The sequence below is a fragment of the Peromyscus maniculatus genome, chromosome 8, assembly GCF_049852395.1.
Source record: "Peromyscus maniculatus bairdii isolate BWxNUB_F1_BW_parent chromosome 8, HU_Pman_BW_mat_3.1, whole genome shotgun sequence".
NCBI classification, from domain to species: Eukaryota; Metazoa; Chordata; class Mammalia; order Rodentia; family Cricetidae; genus Peromyscus; species Peromyscus maniculatus.
This window is the reverse complement of record NC_134859.1, coordinates 109680859-109706765: the sequence shown is the minus strand read 5'-3', so window position 1 is coordinate 109706765 and position 25907 is coordinate 109680859. Positions and strand designations below refer to the sequence as shown.

General features: G+C 42.9%; 1 protein-coding gene across 1 annotated transcript in view; it reads right to left on the bottom strand.

Moving 5' to 3' along the window:
• Positions 1–25907, bottom strand: part of Tbcd (tubulin folding cofactor D) — a 167564-nt gene that overhangs the window by 34357 nt on the left and 107300 nt on the right. The window contains exons 16-22 of the mRNA XM_006987624.4: positions 23638–23667; positions 17935–18020; positions 10847–10927; positions 9180–9253; positions 8363–8480; positions 5821–5881; positions 4616–4638 (exon numbers count right to left, since the gene is read on the bottom strand). Of these exons, the coding sequence (XP_006987686.1) occupies positions 4616–4638; positions 5821–5881; positions 8363–8480; positions 9180–9253; positions 10847–10927; positions 17935–18020; positions 23638–23667 (473 nt within the window). The remainder of the gene's footprint in view (positions 1–4615; positions 4639–5820; positions 5882–8362; positions 8481–9179; positions 9254–10846; positions 10928–17934; positions 18021–23637; positions 23668–25907) is intronic.

Below are 25907 nucleotides of genomic sequence, written 5' to 3'. Positions count from 1 at the left end.
ATAAATCACAGAGAACCAATCTCAATTGCTGCTTAACCACACTTCACAACAATGCCAACATGACCATCATGTGGCCCAAAGTACACTAATGTTCATCATTGCCCATCCTGCCTGCTAGAAGCTACCCAATACTAGCAAGCAGGAGCTAGGAAGTGCTCAGATGAGAAAACAGCACTGGCTTGAGAGGCCTTAGCTTCTGGCCCAAACAGTAACAAGATCTGCTTAAACAATTAGGAAACTAGAGAATATGTGTGCTATACAGTCTGGAAGCCAGTGCAGCATGGAGACTTCTAACACAGCCACACAAGTTCCCACGGGCAGATGTGGGTGAAGCACAAGTGGAACCCCTTGGCTTGAAGGGGGAGATGCTTAGTGAATGAAGCCATGAAGGCCAGAGCCTGCAGCATAGATAGAGGACAGGAGAGGTCCTACGGCTGACACTGAGCTGTATGTGCCAGGAAGAAAACACATGGAAGAAGGATGCTTTTCAGATAAACTCAGGCTGAGAACACTCTCCATCAGCCAAGAAGGAAAGGCCATGGCAGGATCCTCATAGTGGCTGTGCATCAGAAGCAGGTTAACACTGCTCTGGACAAACCAAGGCTTTGATGTAGTCTTGAAAGTGTTCAAACAAAACCAGAAAAAGTGTGTGTGTGTGTGTGTGTGTGTGTGTGTGTGTGTGTGTGTGTGTGTGTGTGTGTGAAATGTTCAAGCTGATAAAGGTCACACATGAGGTCATTAATGCAGCTATTATATTCCTCATATTGTCTAAAAGGATGGGAGGAAATATAAGCAAAAGGAGGAGGGAAAATGGAATGTAGCAGGAATCTTAAAAGGTCTTATTAATAAAAAACTCAGGAGCCAGATACTGGGGTGAACACTGAAAGATCAGAGAAACAGAACAAAAGCCACAGCTACCTCACCTCGCCAATGCCTCAGCTGATCCTGTTTCCTCAAACTGGAAGCCTCTGTGTCTTCATCCAAATGGATCTCAGCTGAACTGCTGCTAAAAGCCTAAAAGCTTAACAGTCTCTAATTCCTGGTCCTTACACCTTATATACCTTTCTGCTTCCTGCCATCACTTCCTGGAACAAAAGGTGTGTGTCACCACACCTTGCTGTTTTCAGTATGGCTTTGAACTCACAGAGATCTGGATGGATCTCTGCCTCCATAATGCTAGGAGTAAAGGTGTGTGTGCCACCATTTTCTGGCCTCTAAGTCTATCTAGTGGATGTTCTGTTCTCTGACCCCCAGATACGTTTATTAGGATGAACAATATATCAACCACAATGGAAAAGACACAGAGAACATGCAGAACACTATAAAAACTTGAACATGTTAAAGAAAATTTATGCCAAACATAGTTAACAGAAGATTAAAAAGAGCAGAAGAAAAAATTTACCTAGAACAGCAGAAAGCAGGTCTGTGGTCTCAGAAGCTGGGAGAGACCTATCTACCTCAGGGTGGTAGTTACAGGCTATGACTCTAAAAGTGTGCCAAATCTTACAAAATTAAAATTGATGAGCTTTATTCAAAAAAATTTAATTAATCTACAGGATAAATAGCAGATTAGGAAATCCCCTACATCTGCTTTCCAACACAGGGATAAGAACAGTGATGAACACTCATCTTAAGATACAGCCACCAGGCTGGAGTCTTCCCTAAGCCTCTCACTGTCAATAACCCTGCTACAAAATCAGTCTGACTAATGTAATTCAGAATATACTGTGACTACCAGAAACATGGATCTCAGCAGCAACACAGTCATCATCATCCACAAAGGGTGCCTATGATCCTATTTGGGGACTGAGATGCCACTTCTTTGACATCTTGTGGCTTATCACAAGCTCTACAAATAAAATCACATTATTCTCCCAAATCTCTATACTATTTAAAACAGTCTCTTCTGTAGCTTTAGGCAAACACTGCAAAAATTAAATAGATTTAAAAAAAGTATGTGCATGGGTATTGTGCCTGATGTATATCTGTGTACCATCTTCATGTCTGGTGCCTGCCGAAGTCAGAAGAGGCATTAAATCCCCCAGAACTAGAGTTACAGATGGTTGTGAGCTGCCATGTGGGTGCTGGGAATCAAACCTTGGTCCTCTGGAAAAGCATCCAGTACTCTTAACTGCTGAGTCATCTCTCCAGTCTTCCAAATTAAATTGTTTTTCTGGAAGTCATTTTATCCTACTGCTAAAAAAAAAAAAAAAAAAAAAAAAAAGGAATTTTTACTCAGACCTAGGCACAGTTCAGGAACAGGTATTGAAAAAGGCAAGAAAGGAAAATGTCTCAGAGTCCTCACAGAAAGCAGTGGTTAATATGGTGAGACTATGTGACAGACAGTCCTGACAGGCCCAGAGGCCCAAAATGGGGACAATCTTAGCTCCACAAAGGCTCACCATGTGCACCTACCATCACTACCTACTCTTAAAGGTTTGGAAAGCAGTCAGTAAGATACAGGAAGGGAGGCTTCCTACTTCAAGAGTACAGGACAGTAAGTGCTCGGCACCACACCACAAGAAGAAACACCACAGCAAGAAATGGAACAGAGTGGGAGGGAAACAGGGAAATCCAGTGTCTAACGAAACTCAGATCCAGAATATACAGAGCTCTGACTGCTCAACAAGAAAAGACAGATGTGGGTATTTTTAAGAAAGTGAGTAAGGGCTGTACGTGATGGCATACAGCCTTAATCCAGCCCTCGGAAGGCAGCCCTCTGAGTTTGAGGCCAGCCTGATCTACATAAAGCGTTCCAGGATGGCCAGGACTATGCAGACAGACCCCATCTCAAAGTGGGGGGAAAAGGAATTGAATGAATGGTTACTCCACAGGAGACAGGCAGTGCTCAGTCAGCACAGGATGCTCAGCATCACTTAGTTACTGGGGACACATAAACCACATTCACAAACAAATTAGAAACAATGAATACCACTACAGTATACCGCTTCAGACCACAAACTTTCAGATGTGGAGCTAGTTAGGACACAGGGCTAAGGATTTGGGGTGATCTGCAAAGAAGTTTCTTAGAGATATACACCTGTCAAATGACCCAGTAAAACCATCCCTAATATACTCAAGGAAAGGGACACACATGTACACTAAGATACAAGCTGATGTCCAGCAGCTTCATTCCATACTATACCCTGAGTTGAGATGACACCCTAAGCCCACACATTGCTTCTCAGCAGTGAAAGTGGACACAAAACGAAACAAAACAAATAGGTATGATAGAATCCCAGCATAGGGAAATTGAAGCAGGCGAACTGCCAGTAGAGTAGGGCCACTTGTGGTGGTGCATTCTTTTTGGTTTTCCGAGACAGGGTTTCTCTGTGTAGCTTTGTGCCTTCCCTGGAACTCACTTGGTAGCCCAGGCTGGCCTCAAACTCACAGAGATCTGCCTGCCTCTGCCTCCCAAGTGCTGGGATTAAAGGTGTGCGCCACCACTGCCCAGCTAAAGGTTGTGTGTGCTAGGTACCTTGGTTTTTGTTTTGTTTGTTTGTTTTGTTTTGTTTTGTTTTGGTCTTTTTTGTTATTTTGTCTTTTTTTTTTTCCAGAGCTGAGGACCGAACCCAGGGCCTTGCACTTACTAGGCAAGCGCTCTACCACTGAGCTAAATCCCCAACCCAGGTGGTGCATTCTTATCAGCACTTGGAAGACAGATAGAGCTCTGCAAATGCAAGGCCAATGTGGTCTACACAGTGAGTCCTAGGCCAGCCAGGGCAACATAGTGAGACCCTGTCTGAAAAAACAATAAAAAATAATAAAAGGGGAAAAAAGGGTAATTCTCAGGGCTGGTGAAATGGTTCAGCAGTAAAGAACACTAGCTACTTTTCCAGAGAACCCAGGTTCAATTCCCAGTGCTCATGCAGCAGCTAACAACCATCTGAAGAAAACCAGACACCTTCCGGCCTCCTTGGGCACTGTACGCATGTTGTCTACAGGCATATAGTCAGGCAGAACATCAATACACATAAAATAAAATTTTTTTTTAAAAGACCACAGTGGGGCATAGTACAACCTTGTCCAAAATAAAAAAAAAAATAATAATGTACACTAAAACATGGATGAATCTCAAAAACACAATAGGAGAAAGAGGAAGACTGCAGAAACAGAGAGCACTCAAGGCCCAAGAGCCAAGAGCCACCAAAAGCAGATAGGGAACACCTGCTCATCTGGGCAAGATACAACTGTCTTCAACCACAGAACTGCCAAGGACACAGTGAAACACGGGGTGCCATGACCTGTGACTTTAGCTTCCAAAAAGCCTAAAGACACCAAAGAGTTGTGGCCTTCATGCCCTTTAATACCGGGCTGAGTGACATCTGTATGTCTTCAAAGTGAACATGTAACAGTAAGGACAGGTGAAGGTGAAGGGGAGGGATAGCGAAATGGCCCAGCAGGTAAAGGCACCTTTCACCAAGCCTGACAACCTGAGTTCAATCCCTGGAACCCACAAGATAGAAGGAAAGAACCAACTCCTACAATTGTCCTCTGACCTCCACCAGTGCACATGGCATGTGTTTTACACATACACACATAAATGTAATTCAGTGTTTCAATGAACCAGCTATCCCAGACAACACAGATAAGAAGTCTTACTCTGTAGGCTTACCTATAGAGATGACGATCACAAAGCTAAAATTAAAGAATGAAAAGTCAGTTATTTTAAGTTATTTCAGTTAAATAATTAGTTATGTATATGACAGTGATTACTACCAACATACGGATGATGGCAAAATGACAGAGCTGGGCTTTAGGTTGCCAGACAGCCAATCAGGAAGGTCAGAAGACAAAGGCCCACCTCATTGTACCTGGCCTTGGTTAGGTTCTTCAAGTGAGTTATCTCTAAAGGGAAACTGAGGTACACAGACATAGAGAGGGTGGCCCCTTTCACCCCGGCCCACTGATTGCCACTCAGGCAGAAAACTAATCCTGCCATATGGCTCTGGTGTTTAATTTAGTTCACTGTTGTGAGTACATCCAACATTTCCGGGACAGTCACTGTCAGTTCCACCAAACTCTTTAGACATATCTTTAATTTCCACAAAAACTAAAAACAGCAGCCCTGTCACTAACCACATTCCTCAGAAACAGGAAGTCCTGGTTCAGAGGACACAGAGGCTCCATTCTCTCAGCCTCTGCATGGAGCTGCCACCCTTCTCACCCTCACTTCCAAAACTGAGCAAGAAGGCCAGGCTCCACTTTAAAGCAAGAAATGTAAAAACTAACCAAATGGCCTCATCACAGCCATTATGACCTAAGACAAACCACTATTATAAAAAGAGAAAAATTGTAAGGAAAAAAAATTTTACAACAAGAAATAATAAAACCATTTAATTCCTTAGAAATGTAATTCCTTGAAAATATCCTGGGTTCATGCTTTTTCTCTTTTATGTCATAGAAGGTTTTGAGAATCCCAAAATCCCGGAAAAATATACATGCTTCCCATTCCCCAAAATCCAGTGTTAAATTTCAGGAGACTGGAGATTAGGGCCACAGGGGCAAAGGTAGAATTAAAAGGCCTTTTATTAATGGGTACCTAAACCTCTAGAAGGACATCCAACCCCTCAGTGGGAACTTCCTTCCTGTTAAGGCCCACAGTGAGACACCAACACAGCCCTGAAACCCACTGACTGTGATGACCACCCAACAAGATGGCTTCTGGCCCCAGAGAACAAGTCTAGCCCAATTATCAATTCCAGATAAACCCCAACAAAAGTAATGTTGGTGGAGAGAACCCATAGAGCCATGATGTCCTGGTCAACTAGGTGAGCAGATCCTGTCCAAGCAGAAGGGGTTCAGATAGGCCACACAAACCTGCTGGTGGATCTCCTTCAGGCTTTGCACTGCGTTCTCATCCAGGTAGTCTGTGACAGGCCTGCAGAAGGTGAAACAGCACTGAGTCCAATAAGGACTAAGCCGGAGCTCAGGTTCACAGGAAAGAACACACAGACTCAGAAAGAATGGCTTCTTGTTCATGCTCCCACAATTCCTGAAGATCTCTCACTTCTGCCTTAATTAAGGCTGTGTTGAGAGCTGAAGAGACGGCTCAAAGGCACTTGCTGCTAAGCCTGACAGCCTGAGTTCAATCCCTGGGACCCACAAGGTAGAAGGCAAGAAGTGATTCCCCTTAAACTGTCCTGACTTCCACATGTGAGTCATGGCAAACTCATGCCCACACATGTTTCTGTTTCTCCCTCTCTCAAATAAATAATTGTAATTTCAATATTTTATTTTTTTATATGTATGAGTGTTTTGCCAGCATGTACATGTGTACCATATGCATGACTGATGCCCATAGAGTTCAGAAGAAGGTATCTGGAGTCCCTAGAACTGGAGTTACAAAGGGTTGTGAGCTGTCATTCAGGTGCTGGGAACTGAACCTGGGTCTTCTGAAAATGTTCTTTACTACTGAGCCATTGTCTTCAGCCACTAAATTTAATTTAAAATAGGAAAAAACAAATAATAAGAGAACAATCAGGGAAGGTAAGATACCCACTGTCAATCTCTGGCCTCCATACATACACACATGGACAAGTACATCTGTACACACGTACACACACAATCTGTGTTGGTTTCAGTATGTGGGCATCTGGGTGCTACCTTTATGCTCTGACCTATAGCCAATTTGCTGAAGACATAATACCGTTATGAGTATCAGGCCCCTGCTGACACTGTGGAAGTGGTAAGTCCCCTACAGGGTTACAGGGGTTCCCACAGAAGCCTTCTGCTGTCCTCAGAAAGACTTCTGCTACAGTCAACCTAGCACTTAAAGACTTCAACAGGGAGTTCCACTTTGCCTAACTCACACAATAACCACTAAGCACATGCTATAATGTAAATCACAATTCACACTAAACATCTGCTTTCTTCTGAGATATGGCAGTGTCAATTATTTATGGAGCTATAATCTCCTGTGTTTTAGGCATAACTAGGCACAGCCACAACACCTTGGGGATCTGATATCTATTACTTGCTAGGCAGAGCTATGTGGTAACTAACTCCAGCTCACTAGAGATCTAGTCTGCTAGGTACTAACTAGGCAGAGCCACACAGAGCCCCAATGCCCTGGAGGTCTGAAATCTCTTATGTGTTGCATAGAACCATGTAGAGCCTAACACCCTGGGCCACATATAAACCCAACAGCTTGGGAATGGATCTCAAATGTACCATATCACAATGCACTGCTGAGAAATGTCATGGCCCAAGTGCCTTTTACCATAACCAAGGAGAGCAAGTTGTCCTTTCCACCACATAGTCTGTGAGCTGGGTTCTGGGGTCCAAGGGACAACCAAGCCTCCTTGGGCTGATAGGTAGGAATGAGGTTCATGTAATCATCTGCTGTCACCTTAACCCAAAGGAGTCACTTAACACAACAGGAAATGACTTAAGTACAAATTTCAAGCTTGAACCTAAAGACAGGTCATAGATGGCACTGTGTCTATAAGATCTTATTTTTGAGGAGTCAACCGCACAGTGATGTAAGGAAATTACACAGATCTTGGAATGTACCATTGTGCATGGTCCTGACTTCTTGCTTTGTAGTTATACTATAGATGCAGACAATGGGGGTGGAGGGTATGCCTAAGGGAAATTTCCAAACTTACCTTTTGTTTTCCCTTTTTGGATTTTTTCCAGACAGAGTTTCTATATGTATCTCTGGCTGTCCTGGAACTTGTTCTGTAGACCAAGCTGACCAGGAACTCAGAGATCTGCCTGCCTCTGCCTCCCAAGTGCTGGGATTAAAGGAGTACACCACCATAGCACAGCCCTAACTTACACTTTCAAGTAGTTTAAATTATTAAAGTAACAAATGGGGACTGAAGAGATGACTCATCAAGAAAATACCTTGTCACACAAGTCAAACAACATGAGTTCAGATCCTCAGAACCCAGGTAAAAGCCAGACACAGTGGTGCATTTGTATGTATTCCCAGGAAGACTGGAAACATCTGAAGCTCACAGGGCAGCTAGCTTGGTGGGCAGCAAGACTGACACTGTCTTAAACAAGGTGGAGCATGAGGAAGATGCCCAAGGTTTCTTCTGACCTACACGTGTTCTGTGGCACACAAATGCACACATGCACACAGCATGCACACACACAGATACACATTCACACAGAGTGACAAATGAACTGCTCAGTGCCACCTTTAAACAGGTGTCATTGCTCTTGTCTGAATCTTTGGAAAACCAAATGCCAACCAACAGTCCTTCCCTGAAAAGAGGAGAGTAGTCCTAACCACTGACCACCTCAACATAAAATGGAACCCTAAAAACACATGATCGACAATCAGAGCAGACAAGCTATTCTCAAACCCAAAATCATATTGTTACCTAGCTTCCCAGATGACATCTCCTACCTGTTACTCTGTGAAGCCAGCTTGTACAGGGCATAGGTGACCTCTGCGCAGGAGAGGATGGCGCCATGTCTAGTGTGTAGATCTGGGCTCAGTGTCATCAACAATAGTGTTGGGAATACTGCAGTAGTCAAGTTGAAGGACACACATGGACAACTCATTACTTAGAAGTATTTCCTCTGGTGTTGGTCAGGGTCGCCACCACTGTTTCTGGTGGGCAGAGCTCTCTCCTGAGCAACCAGGGCAATGTGCTAGGACACAGCATATAAATCAGTACATGCATACAGGCCCCCAGATACCCAGTGAGGGACAGATGAAAAAGGACATATCTGCAGATTTTCCCATCTGCACCTCTACCTAAAGAGAGCAGGTAGATCAAAGGCCACACAACCATAAAAGGTAACAGGCACTTCCACTCTTTATTCTTTCCCAATGAGAGCAGAAAACCTCAACCTCTAGTGTTTAGGGAGGAGAAAGCAGAACAGCTCCAAATTCTAAGTACATACCAATCTAGAGGCACTGATGATTCAAATGAGCCCCTGGAATCCCCATTTTTAACCTATACAATGCAACCCATAGATGCTTTGTTTTGTGCATGGTACCTGTGTCTAATGCCACCCAAAGCTGCCATTGGACAAACACACTGCATTTGTCTTCATATTCTATCCTGATTTAGCCTACAACTTACTCTTCAGCAACAGACATAGGACATCATCTTCATCTACTATGAGAACAGAACATCTTTCTGCTGTGTATGTGCACACATATGCACACAAGTGCACTCGTATTGAGTGCTGCAGGAAGTGGTATGCACACCTACCATGAGCGGCTATGTACTCGGGTACTTGTGGGGTCAGGTTGTGCAGTGCCTTTGCAGACAGCTCTCGGATGGCCCTGAGAAGTAATAGGAGCTGTTAGTACAGTGGTTTGCATAGTCACACTCATATCGGCATTATTCACAACAGCCTTCAGATGGAAACACCCAAGGATCTATCAACAGGTGAATAAATAAGCAAAATATGGTAGATACAGACAATGGATTACTCAACTAAAAAGGAAAAGAATTCTGACATTTGCTATAAGTAAATGATGATTTATGGTCAGCAGGTCAAAAACTGCCCAAGGCTTCTTTTGTAAGGCTCTAAGTTAAGGATCATTTTTACATTTTTAAGGGTCATATAAAGGAATATATATATATATATATATGTATGTATGTGTATATATATATATATATATATATATATATATATATGTATGTATATATGAGACAGAGACCTAAGGTATTAACTATCTGTCCCTTTAAAGAAAAGGCTGATTGATAGCCCATGCACACAGATTCAATATCATGTTACATTTTAAGAAATCTATGAAATAAAGAAACATTTCATAATGATAAATATATCAGGAAAATGAAAAATTAGAGGTATACATGCATCTAAAATGAAAGCCCCACTCAAAACACAGGAAAGAACTAACAGAAAATCAATCAAAGATTTCAAAAGTTCAAAAACTTAGTCTAACTCATGGATTGTATAGTCATAATGTGGTTTTAAATATCTTGCTGTCTGGTAAACTAGTATGAAAGGCAATTTAATTAACCTCTAGCTGGGCAAGTCTAGGTGCTCTTCTCCCAATAAGAGATTTAATATTCCATCTGCCTGCATACCTGGCACATAAGCTCCTGAAGGAAAGGAGGGAGTTCCTGTTAGGTTGTCACAGCTAGCCCAAGTGAACAACATGGAGGCTTGAGCCAGAGGCTCCTCACTCCAGAATCCAATGCAGGCTGCACACAGCTACACAAGCCTAGCAGCAGCCAACAAATATTTGCAAGCTTTGGTCCCCGGTGTCAGAGTGGGTCTTTTGACCACAAAGACCACTCTGACACTGGGATTTGGAAGGGGCAACAGGATCATACTACTAATTCCCCTAGCATGTGTCCTGTGTCGGCTGACCAGGCCTACCTAGAAATGGTAGCAGAACACTAACAGTGCTCACATCTAAGTTACACACTTGCCTTTCTTCTTTGAAGACACATTTAACTACTCATGAAATACCAAGATGGCCCCAAAGCTGCCACTGTAATTAGGAGAACTACCACTAAAGTCTGCCTGGCTCTTGGGTGGCAGAGCAGAATCAGTATGGAGGGAGGCAGAGTCAAATGACCAGGAAGACCAGGCTATTCCAGCTGCCTGGACTGCCCTGTCCTCAGGCTATAACTTCCCTATTACATATGACAAGGGTATTCAGGAATAATTACATCTCAGAATTGCCTGACCAACAGCTCCAGAAATGAAACTAGACAGATAGACCATTAACAAGCATGCCACACAGAGAGACTGGAATTTTCATTACTTCTCAGGAATAATTATTTTAAAATAGTTTGTCTACAATGAGAGGATACATTCATGAACTTATAAGCTCAACTGAACTTCTCCCTTTGGGGGAAAAAAAGGAATTTTCAGAGAGTCACAAAAACACAAAACCTACCCATCCCAATGATTAATTTTCATGGAGACCAAGTGGTCAATCATCGGCTTGGTGTATTCCTGGAATCCAGCAATAAACACACTGAAAGACATAATATTAAGAGCTGGAGAAAGGGACAAATATAAGCAGTACAATGACATGTATACATAAAACTCTCTTAAGCCATTATTTTATGCATTGTTTAAAGATTAAAAATAACATGGAGAAACCAGAACTTTCATATACTGCCCTTGAGAATGGAAACTAAAACAATTACATTCAAAAATAGCTTGGTCATTCCTTCAAAAGTAAAAGCTACCTACCAGATGACCCAACATTCCCTGCATCTGCAGCTACTCAAGACAGGACAGCATTCGTCCAGAAACCATTCACACAGCTCAGTAGCATACCCAGGACTGTGATTGGGAGCAGCACCCCATGCACATGCAGCTGATGGAGAAGTAGACTGCTTATTCATCCATGCCACAGGCACGCAACAGGACAAAGGAATGGGCTTTTTGTTTGAAGCCTGGGTCTTACTATGTACCCCTGACTGGAACAGAACTTGCTTTGTGGCCTAGGCTGGTCTCAAAATCACAAAGATCGGCCTGCTTACCAAGCACTAGGATTTAAAGAATACATCATCAAACTTGGCTTTCTGTTGTTGTTGTTTTAAAGTTTTATTTTTATTCTATTTGATTTGGCTTTTTTGAACTTTTTTTTAGAATTACATACATAAGAACTATATTTACATCTTTTCATTCCACCCTCTCCCTGCAACTCCTTCTGTCCACCCTCTGATTTCCTTACAATTTCATGACCTCTTCAACTATTAGTGGGAAGGTATAAATAAATATAACCTGCTAAGTCCATTTAGTGTTGCTGACTTCATTTAGTGTGTGTTGATTTAATATGCTTAAGGCTGACTACTTGGGATTGGATAACCTAGAGGGGCTTATCCCTGGAAAGGACTGATTCTTCCTGTCAGCAGCCATCAATTGCCCCATAGCACTTCATCTAGAGATGCAGCTTTGTGAGATTTCCCCATCTACACTGGAATGTGAACTGGTGTTGCCATGGTACAGGTCTTGTTCAGGCAACCATATTGTTAATCTTTCATAGGTACAGTTCTCTGTCATCTACAGAAGACATTATCTCATAGGAGATGTTCTGGTCCTCTGGCTCTTACAATCCTTCCACCTCCTCTTCCATGAGCCTTAGGTGTATGAGTTATGTTGCAGATACTACTGAGGATGGGTATCAATGGTCAGTTTTCTCTGCATTTTTACCAGTTGTGGATTTCTGTGATGGACTCTCTGCTGCAAAAAGAAGTTTTTTGATTCGGGATGAGAGCTACATTTATCTGTGGATATAAAGCAGCTGGAAATTATACAGGTTCAGAAAAATAGCAGCTGTAGGTTCTCCTCTAGGGTTCTCCTGAGTGCTGGGATTAAAGGCCTGAGCCATCACTACCCAGCTATATTTCTATTAAGATACCTCTTAGTCATTTTATTTCTTCTTTTAAGAACTCTGTTCATATCCATGACCCATTTTTCTAAATTGGGTTTTTTTGGTTTTGGGAGGGTTTTTTGTTTGTTTTTGTTTTGTTGTTGTTGTTTTGACTTGTGGTGGTTTGAAAGAAATTGGCCCCAATAGGGAGTGGCACTATTAGAAGGTGTGGCTTTGTTGGAGTAGGTATGGCCTTGTTGGAGGAAGTGTGTCACTATGGGGGTGGGCTTTGAGGTCTCCTATGCTTAAGCTACACCCAGTGACAAAGTTCACTTCCTGTTGCCTTCGACTCAAGATGCAGAACTCTCAGCTCCTTCTCCAGCACCATGTCTGCCTACTCTCTGCCATGTCCTGTCATGATGATAATGGACTAAACCTCTGAAACAGTTAAGTGGCTCCATTAAAGCTTTTCTTTGTAAGAGTTGCTGTGGTCATGGTGTCTCTTCATAGCAATAGAAACCCTAACTAAGACAGAAGTTGGTACCAGGGACTGGGATATTGCTGTGATAGGCATGACCATGCTATTGTTTGGAGGAATTTGGACTTTGGGAGTTTGGGTTAGGAAAGCAGTAGAATGCTTTAAGTACTGTTTAATGGGTGATACTAGTAGGAGCATGGAAGATCTGAACTGTGGGGGCCTGGCTCAAAAGGATTCAGAGGAGAAGAACTATGGTATTTGCTTAGAGATCATTCTTATGATATTTTGGTGAAGAATGTAGCTGGTTTTTGCTCTTGTCCAAAGAGTCTGAGGATAAAGTGAAGAGATTTGGATTAATTCCGTTGGCAAAGGAAATCTCAAAACAGCCTAGTACAGACTCTGTCGTGTGGTAAATCTAATGAAGATACATATGAAAAGGAGCAAGATGGGCAAGGAAAAAAATGTATAATTTGAAGAGAAAAGGAGCACCAGGAGGTAGAATTGAGCCAAGTCCTGTGTTCAAGGAGATAAACAGCTTAAGAAATGGAATAAGGAAAGTGGTAACCTCAGGGCAAGAACCCAACCAGCTACATTTCCAACTTGTGAAGAGGAATTAAAGAAAAGCTGCAGGGCGTGGTGGCGCATGCCTTTAATTCCAGCACTTGGGAGGCAGAGTCAGGTGGATCTCTGTGAGTTCGAGGCCAGCCTGGTCTACAGAGTGAGTTCCAAGATAGGCTCCAAAGCTACACAGAGAAACCCTGTCTTGAAAAACCAAAAAAAAAAAAAAAAAAAAAGCTTATAGCCTGGTGTGGTGGCGCACACCTTTAATCCCAGCACTCAGGAGGCAGAAGCATCTCTGAATTTGAGAACTGCCTGGTCTACAGAGCAAGTTCTAGGACAGCCAGGACTACACAGTGAAACCCTGTCTCAATAAAATAAATAAATAAATTAAATTAAATTAAATAAATAAAATAATAACTTTTTAAAAATTTCTTCATATTCTTTGTGTGGTCTAATTCCTCTACTTTATCTTCAAGTCCCAACATTCTATCTTCTACTTGCAAGGTTTTCCTCTGGGTTTTCTTTTTTTTTTTTTCTTCGAGACAGAGTCCCTCTGGATTTTCTAATTGAGTTACTGAGTTTTTCAATTCCATCTTCATTTCAGCTTGAGCTCTCAGTATTTCTATCTTTTACTGAATTCAGTTTTCCAGTCCTGAACTGTCTTTATTTCCTTCTGCCATAGGTTTGTGTTTTCTTGGGCATCATTCAGGCCATTATTCTCTTTAGTTTACTGAGTTGTTTGTTCATGTTGTCTTTAAATTCCTTGGATTCTCTGATGACATTCATGACTGTTCTTTTAAATTTTGTATCCTTGGGTTAATCTTGGTAATTCTCATTTCTATAGAACTGGTGGATCTTGGTGGTGGACGAGAGCAACAGAGGGGATTTCAATTCAGAAGTAAACAAAAAGGCATGCAGGATCTGCTTGGGGTGGTGTGTGGGCTGATTTACCCTATCTATGCCGAGGAATGTGAGGGTGTTGTATTGGGCCAGAGTAAAGCAGTCATCAAGGCAGGCAAGCATACAGGCTGAATGACTGAGTCTAAGTCTTAGGGTGGGGACAGCACAGGCAAGCAGTTTCAAGAACTCGACAGACTGGGTCAGCACACAAGATGTGCAACCCAGGCTAGGTCTGTGGGTGCAGAAGGTGTAGGTGAGCTAGGGTCCAAGGAACTCACCAGACTGGATCAGAGCACAGGATGTCTAACCCAGGCTAGGCCTTGAGGATAGATAAAGTGTGGGTAGGCTAAGGGTCAGGCAGACTCAACAGACTGGTCTGGTGCACAGGATCTGTTTTTATTATGTTTAGTTATGTATATGTGTTACGATATGTGTTAGCACATACTACATATGTGTGGGTCCCTGAGGAGGCCAGAAAAGGGTGCTGGATCTCCTGTAGCTAGAGTTACAGGCAGCTGTGAGCCTTCTGGCATAGGCATTGAGAACCGAATGCAGATCCTCTGCAAAAGCAGCAATATTCTTAACCACTGAGTCTTGTCTCCTGAACTTCTTGACACAACACATAAAATGAATGAATTGCAAAATAATCATGCTAAGGGAAAGAAATAGACAAAGGTAAAAAGCAATCTATAATAGAAGAATAATTTAGCGGATGACAAGTATGTTCACAAACCTGCTACCCATCTGACAGTTTAAATGTCCTCCTCTGTCAGACATAGCAAGCTCTATACTTTGTATGCATATGACATGTGTTAACTACATATCAATAAAGCTATTAAAAGAGATGTACAGAAAAAAGGCACAGTTGGCAAACAGTTTGCACTAAAAACTATATAAGGAAAACAAAATCAAAATAAAAAAAAACTAGCCTACATTTGCCTAGTAACATCAATTAAAAAGAGAAATAAAAATCCAATAAGCACATGGAAATATATCCAGCAGAAGTCATTAGCAAAGATTAAATGCTGTAAATGGTAAGATTCAAAGACTGGCTGCAACCAATCTCAGGAAGATATGGAGGGCCAAAACCACACACTCACAGTTCATACAAAGCTAAATCTCCACAAATTCTCATGTCTTTGCATAAGAAAGCTAAAATACACATCCACATAAAGATTTCTAAATGAGTGCCTTATTCATCAGAATAAAAACCTCAAAAAATGCCTAACTGCTAATCAACAAGGCATCCTGGCAGGCAAGCTGTACAGCATCATAACAGCACAGACATCACAATACAGAGGCACCTACAACAGGTAATCAGTGTTCAGTAGAAGAACTCAGACAAGGAAAAGCACACTCTTCAAGCAATACTAATCTGGACAAAACGCAAAGCACCAGCGCTCAGAGCCAGGCAGAACAGATCAGAGATAGTGGGAACCCTCTGCATCCCAGTGACAGTGTAGGTACACTGCCCGCACTTGCTACACTATACAATAATGAGGGACATACGGTGGGGTGCCAGCAAAGCTGATCAAAGTTACAAGGCTGAGAGTACAAATCAAGGTGTGAAGGCTCACCAACAAGCTTGAGAGTATGGGTTCCATACCACCAAAGGCCAGTTCCAGCTCTTCCACCAACTAGCTGTGACCTTACCGAAGATCAGCCTGAACCTTGGCCCTAGGCAGTAATGAACCTATATGTAGCATGCCAGGTACTGGAAGGCCAAATACCAACCAAGAGGAGTCCACCAGAAGGTGGAAGAGGGGAGACTGAGGCAAAGGCACAGGAAGAGAAAAGAGTGAGGCAGCATACTCTTAGGAAGATGTCAGATGCCAGGATGGCAGGACAAAGCATAAATGGGGATCAGGGCTTGCCACATGCAGGCAGCCAGGGATATGAGGAGGGCCAGAAGGTGAGACATGTGTGAAGCTGATGAGGGATGAATAAAGGGAAACTTAGGTCACCCATCACTATGAGAAAAGGATCAGAAATGATGGTTTAGGCAGATGGAGGCACTCGACCTTGAGGCCATCTTGCTTTGAGTGACTTAGAAGACATAAGCATATGAGATTCCTGGAAAACAAACTACTAGGGGAAAAAAAGGTGACAATTTTTAAAATGGTGCTCAAGGCTGGAGATGTTAGGAAACTGACATCAGCAACAAAGAAAGTAAGCAAGAGGCAAGTAGGCAGATGGTTACTGGGAAAATGGCCAAAAAAAAAAAAAAAAACACCCTATCCAGTGGTCACAGAGTAAATCACATACACCAATGTTCCTCAACCAGTTAATGGACAGATTTTGGTATGTTCACAGGGACTGCCAGTGATAACCCATCCAGATTTCTATGAAATTACATGGTAGACAAAGACTGTGGTCCATTCACATGAAGTCCAGAGATCCTGCCCTCCAGGATCCAGGCTGAGAGAGAAATACCAGTCAAGAAGATGAGACCCTGGTCAGAGGCCCTGTGATGCTAGGATGTGGTAAAACCTGCTTGGTTACATGTACAACTGGACTGTCTTCATAAGACAACATCTGATCTGCTATTTAGACCAGAGCATCACACAGCCCATTGTACTAGAGAAGGAACACCCTAGAGCCAGGTCGTGTTCTCATGTATCTTTACAGAATGGATATAATAATATGTTTAAGTTCTACACTGGTGTGGAAATCTTAGCAATAAGTAGAATTTTCCAAAACCCAACTTAACTACCAGCTATTTTACCTAAGAAACTCCAAAATAAAGGTCACAGAACCTCACATACAATATTCCAGCACTAATAATCAGAGAAGAACACATGGACAGAGACATGAAGTACGGGGCTGAGGGGTAGTGGCATGTAGGCAAGGACACGTTTGGTCACATGCTTCCTGGAAAAGTGGTTGGTCACTTTTTTGTTTTTAGTTTATTGTTTGTTTTTTTAAAATCTGTCAAGGCTGGTTATGGAGAAGTGTAAATTCTGCATGGTCTGCACGGCAGGGCTATTAGGAAATCTACCCCCAGGGTATAAAATAGTCAGGAACTTTTTTAAAAAATGTACTTGGCATGTTTCTCCTAATTCACAGTAACTAAACTACTTCACAAAGTACCTTTTTCACATTAGTACTACTCCCTAGTCCTTAAGTTATACAAGTAAAAATAATTTGATGTGATTTCTGAAAACAGCAGTTAAGGGTGTTAACTATTTATTCCTTGACCTGATTTCTCAATTATCTTACTTACTGATCTGATAATCAGATAATTTCAACTTGGACATATTTTTTATTGAAACAAAAAGATACACATACACAGTCACTTCAAATCAAAAATGTCATTTGAAAGACACTTGTGACACCTGGTGGGAAAGCTGTCACACAGAAGGACATACATAGCTGTGCTTGTGGCTAATCCCTGTATGGTACCAAGACCTGCACAGAATAGCACCAACCCAGAATAACAACAAGGAGAAGACTAATGACCAGGGAAGATGTGAAGCGCTAGTCACCACACTGAAGTGTGAGCAGGCATCTTCTACAGCATGTACCATGGAGTATAAAGTTGGTATGAGAACAGTTTCAGTAACTGTTCCCACTTCAATTTTTTCCTTCTACAACATGTTATATTTACACCAAGCAGACTACAGTATAATGAAGAATAATGAAGAAGGAAATGGTAGAAGCTGATGTTTGACACCCAAGTCAAAAAGACTATTACAGTTCTGTTACACAAATTAAAACTTACCTTATAACCAGGAAACAGTTAGATATGTTACCAACTGCAAAATAGTCTGCTGTAGTCAAAATATCAATTCCATGAGGGAAAGTACCCTGAAAAAAGTAAAAGTGAAGAAAATAGAAAAGGTGAGAAATACCATCTGAAATCACTGATCACATGCATACAACAGGGCAGCTGAAGCTGAGCCACATGACTCGTGGAATGCCCCACCGGTGTGTCAGTGTTCATCCTGCCTGCCTGGCCAGATGCTGCATGCAGTTCCACTCATTCTTCAAACCCAACTGTTTCAACTTCAAATGCTGTAAAACTCCTTCCTTTAAAAAGACCCTGGGTCTCAACAGTGCTGAAATGGTTACTCTTAGAGCTTGGTCCTCCTTTGGTCACAAAGACAACAGCATAGCCCTCAATTCCAGAGCCTGTTAGAGCAGGAAAGCCAATGGAAAGCAGGCAAGCTCCTGTCTGGCTTGAAACCTAGACTAGGGCCCACACCTCACTAGGTGCCATAAGGATGGATGAGGCTAATAGAAATAATCACTCTCAGGGCTAATAGCCGCAGCCATCAGTTCCCCAAACTCAAAAACAAGAGGCAGGCCCCTCCATCCTCACCCATAAAGAATATTCATAGTGGAGTCCCATCATCACATTATTGATATTCCCTAATATTATCACTTATGGTTAAAAAAAATATTTTACAATCTAGAAACTTTATAAAACAAATTTCCTTTAAAAATGTAAATGTAGAAAGTTGTAGCCAAATGTAGAAAGCCTTACAGCTATTGGCCCAGAGGTGGCTCCATCCCAGTAGCAGATGAGTTCCCTATCTGTGCACAAAGCTGGCACAAGAATGACAAGCAAAAGCCAAGAAAAGTGACAGGCACTCTACCACCAGCTCCTTCCTGCCACACCCCTGTATTTTACACAGGAAGGAATCTACTCAAACACAAGGTGTTACCCCTCTGCACAGCCAGCTCAAAATAGTATCAGAGGTGCATCTACTAGCATATGCATGTGTGTGACCAGATCCAAAGAAAAGGACACAAAATAAAGACATTTACAATTTGAGTCTGAATTTCTACATGGAATTCAGGCTATTTATTTCTATGGAGACAATGTCAAAAACAGAAGTTTAGTCTTCAGGTTACATATAAATAATGCTAATTAGTCTGAGCACATGGTGGAATGTACCACCCATCTGGAATCCAGAAGAGCTTAAAACCCAGGCCTAACTAAAACATGTGAGGTCTGCCAGCCTTCTGTTCCCTGACCTCTGCCCTTAGGGTTACCCCAGGCACAGAGTGAGAGGAAAAGCCACCATTACCAGCCAGGGGCTGGAAAGCGAAGCCAGCAGAGGAAGCAACTCCTCCATGCAGCCCACCTTCACTGTCATCCTCAATGCCTTCACCATTTCACAAGCTAAGCCTGAAGCCTGGTCATTAAAGTCTCACAACTTTACAAACACTACCCAGCCAACAGCCCTCCTGAGAACACTAGAAAGGCTGCCCCAACCCTCTGCCTGTGAGGAGAATGATGAACTGAGGTGTCTTAAGAACCACCAAGTCATTCAGGGGTTGAGCTGGAGTAGAGTGACTGGAGTACGTTGCTCCTGGTTCTGCCATGGTGCATACTTTGTGTGCTTTTATCATATTCCTGTTTGATGGTGTGGGAAATGCAGATGTCTTTTCTATCAGAGTTAAAAGAAGACAGAGAAAATTCTATGTTTAAAGAAGTCAGTAAAGACACCATTTGGCTAGAATCCCTCCAGATTAGCGTACTCTTTTTTTCAATGTTTTAAATATTTCTTTATTTTTATGGTGTTTTTCCTGCATGTATGTCTGTGTAAGGGTGTCAGATCCTCTGGAACTGGAGTTAGAGACAGTTGTGAGCTGCTATGTGGGTGCTGGGAACTGAACCAGGGTCCTCCGGAAGAGCAGCCAATGCTCTTAAGCAATGAGCCATCTCTTGAGCCCCAGATTATCATATTCTTAAAGTCAAGATATATGTTCAAATTTCACTCTCCTTAGCAAAATGCTGGTCCATTTTGAATTAGCCAATCAAGTAATATGAGGCCAAGCTCTAACCACTCAAGTCTGTGAGGCACAAAACCCTTTGCCTTGGGGTTAAAATCAGAGCAGGACCTCTAATGGGTGTGCTTGCTAGATTAAGAGTGGCTTTGCAGTGTGTGGTGGTGGTGCATGCCTTTAATCCCAGCACTCTAGAGGCAAAGGCAGGTGAATCTCTATGAGTTCAAGGCCAGCCTGGTCTACAGAGAGAGTTCCAGGACATCCAGGGCTACATGGAGAAGCCCTGTCTCAAAAAACAAAACAAAAAGAAAAGAGAGAGAGAGAGAGAGAGAGAGAGAGAGAGAGAGAGAGAGAGAGAAGAGAAGAGAAGAGAAGAGAAGAGAAGAGAAGAGAAGAGAAGAGAAGAGAAGAGAAGAGAAGAGAAGAGAAGAGAAGAGAAGAGAAGAGAAGAGAAGAGGAGAGAGGTATGGTGATATTTTATTTGTACTGAAGTGTAATTTTAATTTTATGTTAATAAATAAAGTTGCCCTGGGGTCAGAGCTATTAGAGCCATAGCAAGAGCGTGGTGGTTAGAAGAGCTAGGTAGATTTCTGTGTGTTCAGGGATACAGCCAGTATTGGAGACATATGCCTTTAAGACCTGGAGGGCGGTACTTACAGGCAGTGATGAGGCAGTCATGTGGTTGGGTTTACAACCAATGAGAAGGCAGAACAGAAAGAATATTTAAACACGGACAAACAGGAAGTAGCTCTCTCTCGGGGAAGCTAGGAGCACTGCAGGAGGTAAGATTTTATCTCTGAGCTCTGACCTCTCGGCTTTTCTCTTTTACCTTGGCTCTGTGTTTCTTATTTTAATAAGACGATTGGTTACATCTACAGAGAGGAGAGAGGAGAGAGGAGAGAGGAGAGAGGGGGGGAGGGAGGGAGGGAGGGATGGGAGGGAAGGAGGGAAAGGGAAGGAGAGAAGGAGAGAGAGAGAGAGAGAGAGAGAGAGAGAGAGAGAGAGAGAGAGGGAGGGAGGGAGGGAGGGAGGGAGGGAGGGAGGGAGGGAGGGAGGGAGGGAGGGAGGGAGGGAGGGAGGGAAGAAGGAAGGAAGGAAGGAAGGAAGGAAGGAAGGAAGGAAGGAAGGAAGGAAGGAAGGAAGGGAAGGAAGAGAAGGAAGGAGGGAGGGAGGGAGGGAGGGAGGGAGGGAGGGAGGGAGGGAGGGAGGGAGGAAAGAAAGAAGGAAAGAAAGAAAGAAAGAAAGAAAGAAAGAAAGAAAGAAAGAAAGAAAGAAAGAAAGAAAGAAAGAAAGAAAGAAAGAAAGAAAGAAAGAAAGAAAAGTGGCTTTGCACCTTCCTGTAGAAGTAAAACTTTGTGCTTTAACAAAATGCTTTGGATTATGTAATTATTTATCAAGTAGACCCCAGATTCATACATAACAATGAGAGAGAAGCCCACAGCTCAGGCAAAGGTACCACTGCAGCCTGATTCACACAAAGACAACAGCACATGACTGGGCAGGCAAGTGGAGCCCAGGTTTGGCTCTTACCAGGGAGGATGGGCAGGTCTAAACTGTTCAGCAGTACCCACACCACCCAAAGATGGTAACGCAAGTTAGGATAGAAAGTGAATTAGGTACAAAACTTTGGACTCACCAAGATAAGATAGAAAATGGAGTATTTTCTCTGAATTGGTCAAATGCAAATGGACTAGACATTGTTGATGTATTTATTGCCTGTATATATTGTACTTATTGTATATAGTTTTTCTTATACTAGTTATAATCTTTTTTTATTTTAGACAAAAAGGGGAAATGTGGTGATATTTTGTGTATACTTTAACAAATAAAGCTGCCTGAAGATCAGAGGGCAAAACCAGCCATTAGTTAGCCATAGAGGCCAGGCAATGGTGGCACACACCTTTCATCCCAGCACTTGGGAGGCAGAGGCAGATGGATCTGTGTGAGTTCAAGGCTACCCTGGTCTACACAAGACTCACCAAGTCTAAAAGAGAAACAGCCAAGCAGTGGTGGCTCTCAAGCCTTTAATCCCAATACTAGGGAGGTAGAAACAGGAAGTGATATGGCTGGACAGAGAGAGGAATATAAGGCAAGAGGAGACAGGAGCTGAGGGCTCTTTCAGGCTAAGGATTTCGTAGAAGTAAGAACTAGTAGCTGGCTGCTCTGCTTCGCTGATCTTTCAGCTTTCACCCTGATATCTAACTCCAGGTTTTTATTAATAAGACCAATTAGGATTCATGCTACAGCACATGACTGGGCAAGCAAGGGGGGCCCAGATATGGCTATTACCTCATGCTGGTCCTAGACACGGCAACTGCCCACTGGATAATCTTAACCTGCAAAGATCCCCCAGGCTACAGGAAGGGAACAGAGAGCATTCATACAATACAACACACACACACACACACACACACACACACACACACACACACACCTACTTATTGGAGAGCCCACTCAACTAGCTTCTTGGGGGTCTTGGCCAGGATGGAGGCAGGCAGGATCTAATCAATTCTGATGTTCAAGACCTACATCTCCAGCAGACCAACCCAAGGGAAGGAGTCAGGTGTCCCTCCCCCGACCCCACCTCCAGTTACTAGGCAGCCCTGTTACTTCCTGGACTACCCCTAGAATTCTCTACTACAAACATGTGGCTGCTGATAATATTCTTGCCCCACCCCCAAGTCATCCATAGCTTCTCTCACCCAGAGCATATCCATCTTGGTGTACACCTCTCTACCCATCATCCTTCACATACAGGCTATTTTGCGCACTATTGCAGGACTAGGCCATCCTTCTGCCTTCCTCACCTATAATATTAACAAGCACCAAAACCACCTTCTATCATGAAACCCTAGAGCAATCATTCTTAGCTGGTTTCTCTTGGGGACTCTCCTCCCTGTCCAGATTCATCTTGGTAGCTGCCACTTTTCCCAGTCCCTAACCCAGTAGATCTCAACCTTCTTAATGCTGCAACCCTTTAATACTTGTTGTGGTGACCCAACCATAAAATTATTTTCATTGCTACTTCAAGTTTGCTACTGTTATGAATTGTAATGTAAATATCTGTGTTTTCTAATGGTCTTAGGCAAGCCTAGTGAAAGGGTTATCCAACAACTCCCAAAGGGTCATGATCCATAGTTGAGAACCAGTGCTCTAGCCCCTCTCCAGCCTCCTTCTAAATTGACCATACACTCCAGTGTGCCAGAATCTTACACCTGAATGAATCTAAACCCTACTTTCAAGGCCTGTGATGGGTGTCCAGGCCCAAGCACAGCTACACCACAGTGAACATCAAAAGCAGGCGTGGGGTTAAGGCTTTTGGAAGGTGAGGCCTCCAAATAAATCACAAGCTGGGGAAGGGCCAAGGCCTATAGGACCCAAGGACTCTCACCAGGATAAGATACTTGGTGCCTAACACATGCTCAGCCCACAGCAATATGTGAGGCAAGATCCTAACCTGCATGAAACATTCATACAGGGTCTCCCAAAAGGCACAGGGAATCAGTACTCCCTGGTCACATTATGGTGGGTCTGGGATCAGAATTGCTATGTTTATTAGCTTGCTCTGAGGTGAGGCTCATTCAGTACCCACACCCAACAGTACAAGATATGAAACCAAAGCTGTCAAGATTCCCACCTCTAAGCCTACAGGAAGTTTCAGAAATAGAGATTTATAAAGTGGCCATACCTGTCTCCCCACGTTCTCCTGGAAGGCAGCCTAAGGAGCAAAAAGAACAAACAGAGCAGGTGAGTGAGGTTTGCTTCTGCTAAACATCAGAAGATAAATTCAAAACAAACACAGTACAGTGTAAATGACCCATGGCTTTACTTTTTAAATAAAAGTCCTCTTTGTTGGCTGACCAGAGCCCTGAGGGTGGTTTGTCACTGTTTTTATGTCCTAGTACTCTTTAAAACCACAGTTTAAGAATTCCATTTATAAAATCAAATACAATATGAGAGTGGCCTTTCACTGGAAATACATTTTCACACTAACACCCCAATGAGGGTCCCAGAATAGAACTCTGAGAATAAACTATACAGGCCAGTAACTAGAAACCAACTCCCAAAATATGTGCAGGGACTCTATGATCACAACTCACTACCATCCCCAACACCTCAGAGCTGCCTCCTAGAGGGCATACACCTGTCTCCAACCAGCTCTCTAAACTACCTGAGTCCTACACGCCAGGCACAGAATTGGGGCTAAAAATGTCCCATGTGAACTTGAACAAAATTAAGTACTTCTAGGTAAACCTTGTATAGATGAATCTTCTTTGGTGACAACTTTTCCTATCTCTCACACTATCCTACATAGGACTGTCTGAACAAAGTGACAATGAAACCTCATGCCCAGTTTATTACCCAGTGGAGTTTCAAACTTCCCCAAAGCGTCCAAAGCTGAGTTCCAACCAGGATTAGAGGCAGGTGTAGACACAAGCTCCATGTGGAACTGGAGCAAAGCTACACACAATCATGTGACACACACCATCCTAGCAAGCAGAGGTGGGAACAGGTGTGGGGGAGGCAGTGGTGGCAGAAGAACACCCCTTACCCAAGCAGACATCCCAACTTGAGCTGAGACCATGCACAGATGTACAAAAGAGAGCAGACTGAGCCACAGGACCCCAGGATCTATGCATGAATCCCACAGGACTGGTAAGCACCAGGACAGAAATGTGAGGCACCTCCAGGACAGAGCCTCACGGTAGGGCAGAGACACTAGGTGACCCATCCTCAGGTGGCTCTCACATGTTTCTAAAATGGGAGAAATGAGATGCTTTTTGCTGCTTACCATTTTGTAACTTTTGCAAACTGCCCCCCTTTAAGAGTTACTTTTTTTGCATATCTGAGTGTTTTATCTGCCTGGATATGTATGTATCACATACATACCTAGTGCCCACGGAGGTCAGAAGTTGGATCCCTTAGAACTGTTGTTAGCAATAGTTGTGAGCTACCATGTGGATGCAGAGAATCAGATGGGTTCTCTGGAAGAGCAGCTATTGCTCCAGCTCCTTACAGTCAATTCTTTTTACCTTGTTTTGTTTTGGTTTTGGTTTTTGGTTTTTGTCTTCTCAAGACAGGGTTTCTCTGTGTAGTCCTGGCTATCCTGGAACCTACTCTGTAGACCAGGCTGGCCTCTTACTCAAGAGATCCACCTGCCTCTGCCTCCTGAGTGCTGGGACTAAAGGTGAGCCCCACCATTGCCTGGTCTTTGCAGTCAAATTTTAAAGAAAGAAAGAAACACTGAAGAAAGGTGATATAAAGAGATACAATGTCATCTTAAATATAAGCAGGGACATCTTCAAACAAGGTAAAAACTAATACAAGATTTAAATTGAAACAATCTTGAAAATAAGAGGTTAGGGGATCACCTAATACAATATGAAGACTGACCACATGGACATCACTACAGAATATGCTATCAGCACAGACAGAAAACAGAAGAATGCTGGGAACAGGGTCAAGTGGTTAGCAACCTTGATACTGAATGCACACACCAAAGAAATAAGTAAGACTGAAACCTCACTCAAATAGAAGACTCCTGTCTATGGAGATGCTGTTAGATGAATGAAAACAACCATAGATTGGGGATTTGCAACACACATATCCAATATAAAGGACAAATATCTAGAATACATAAAGAACTCAAAATTCAACAATAAAAACTAACCATCTAATTAGACAATGAGTAAGACTTGAAGAGACACATCTTACTCAGCAGAACACAGATAGCAAATGAACACCCCAAACAGACTCAGCATCATCAGAGAAAAGGAAACTAAAACCACAGACACACACATCAGCAAAACTAAAACAGAACAGTGACCAGAAGAAACCAGGCAGCCTCCGCCCCAACTCATCAAAGATGGGGAGGACACATTATAGGACAGTCACCCTGGGGAACAGTTAGTAGCACCCTAGAAGATGGGACCCAGAAACTGTAATCTAGGCATACAG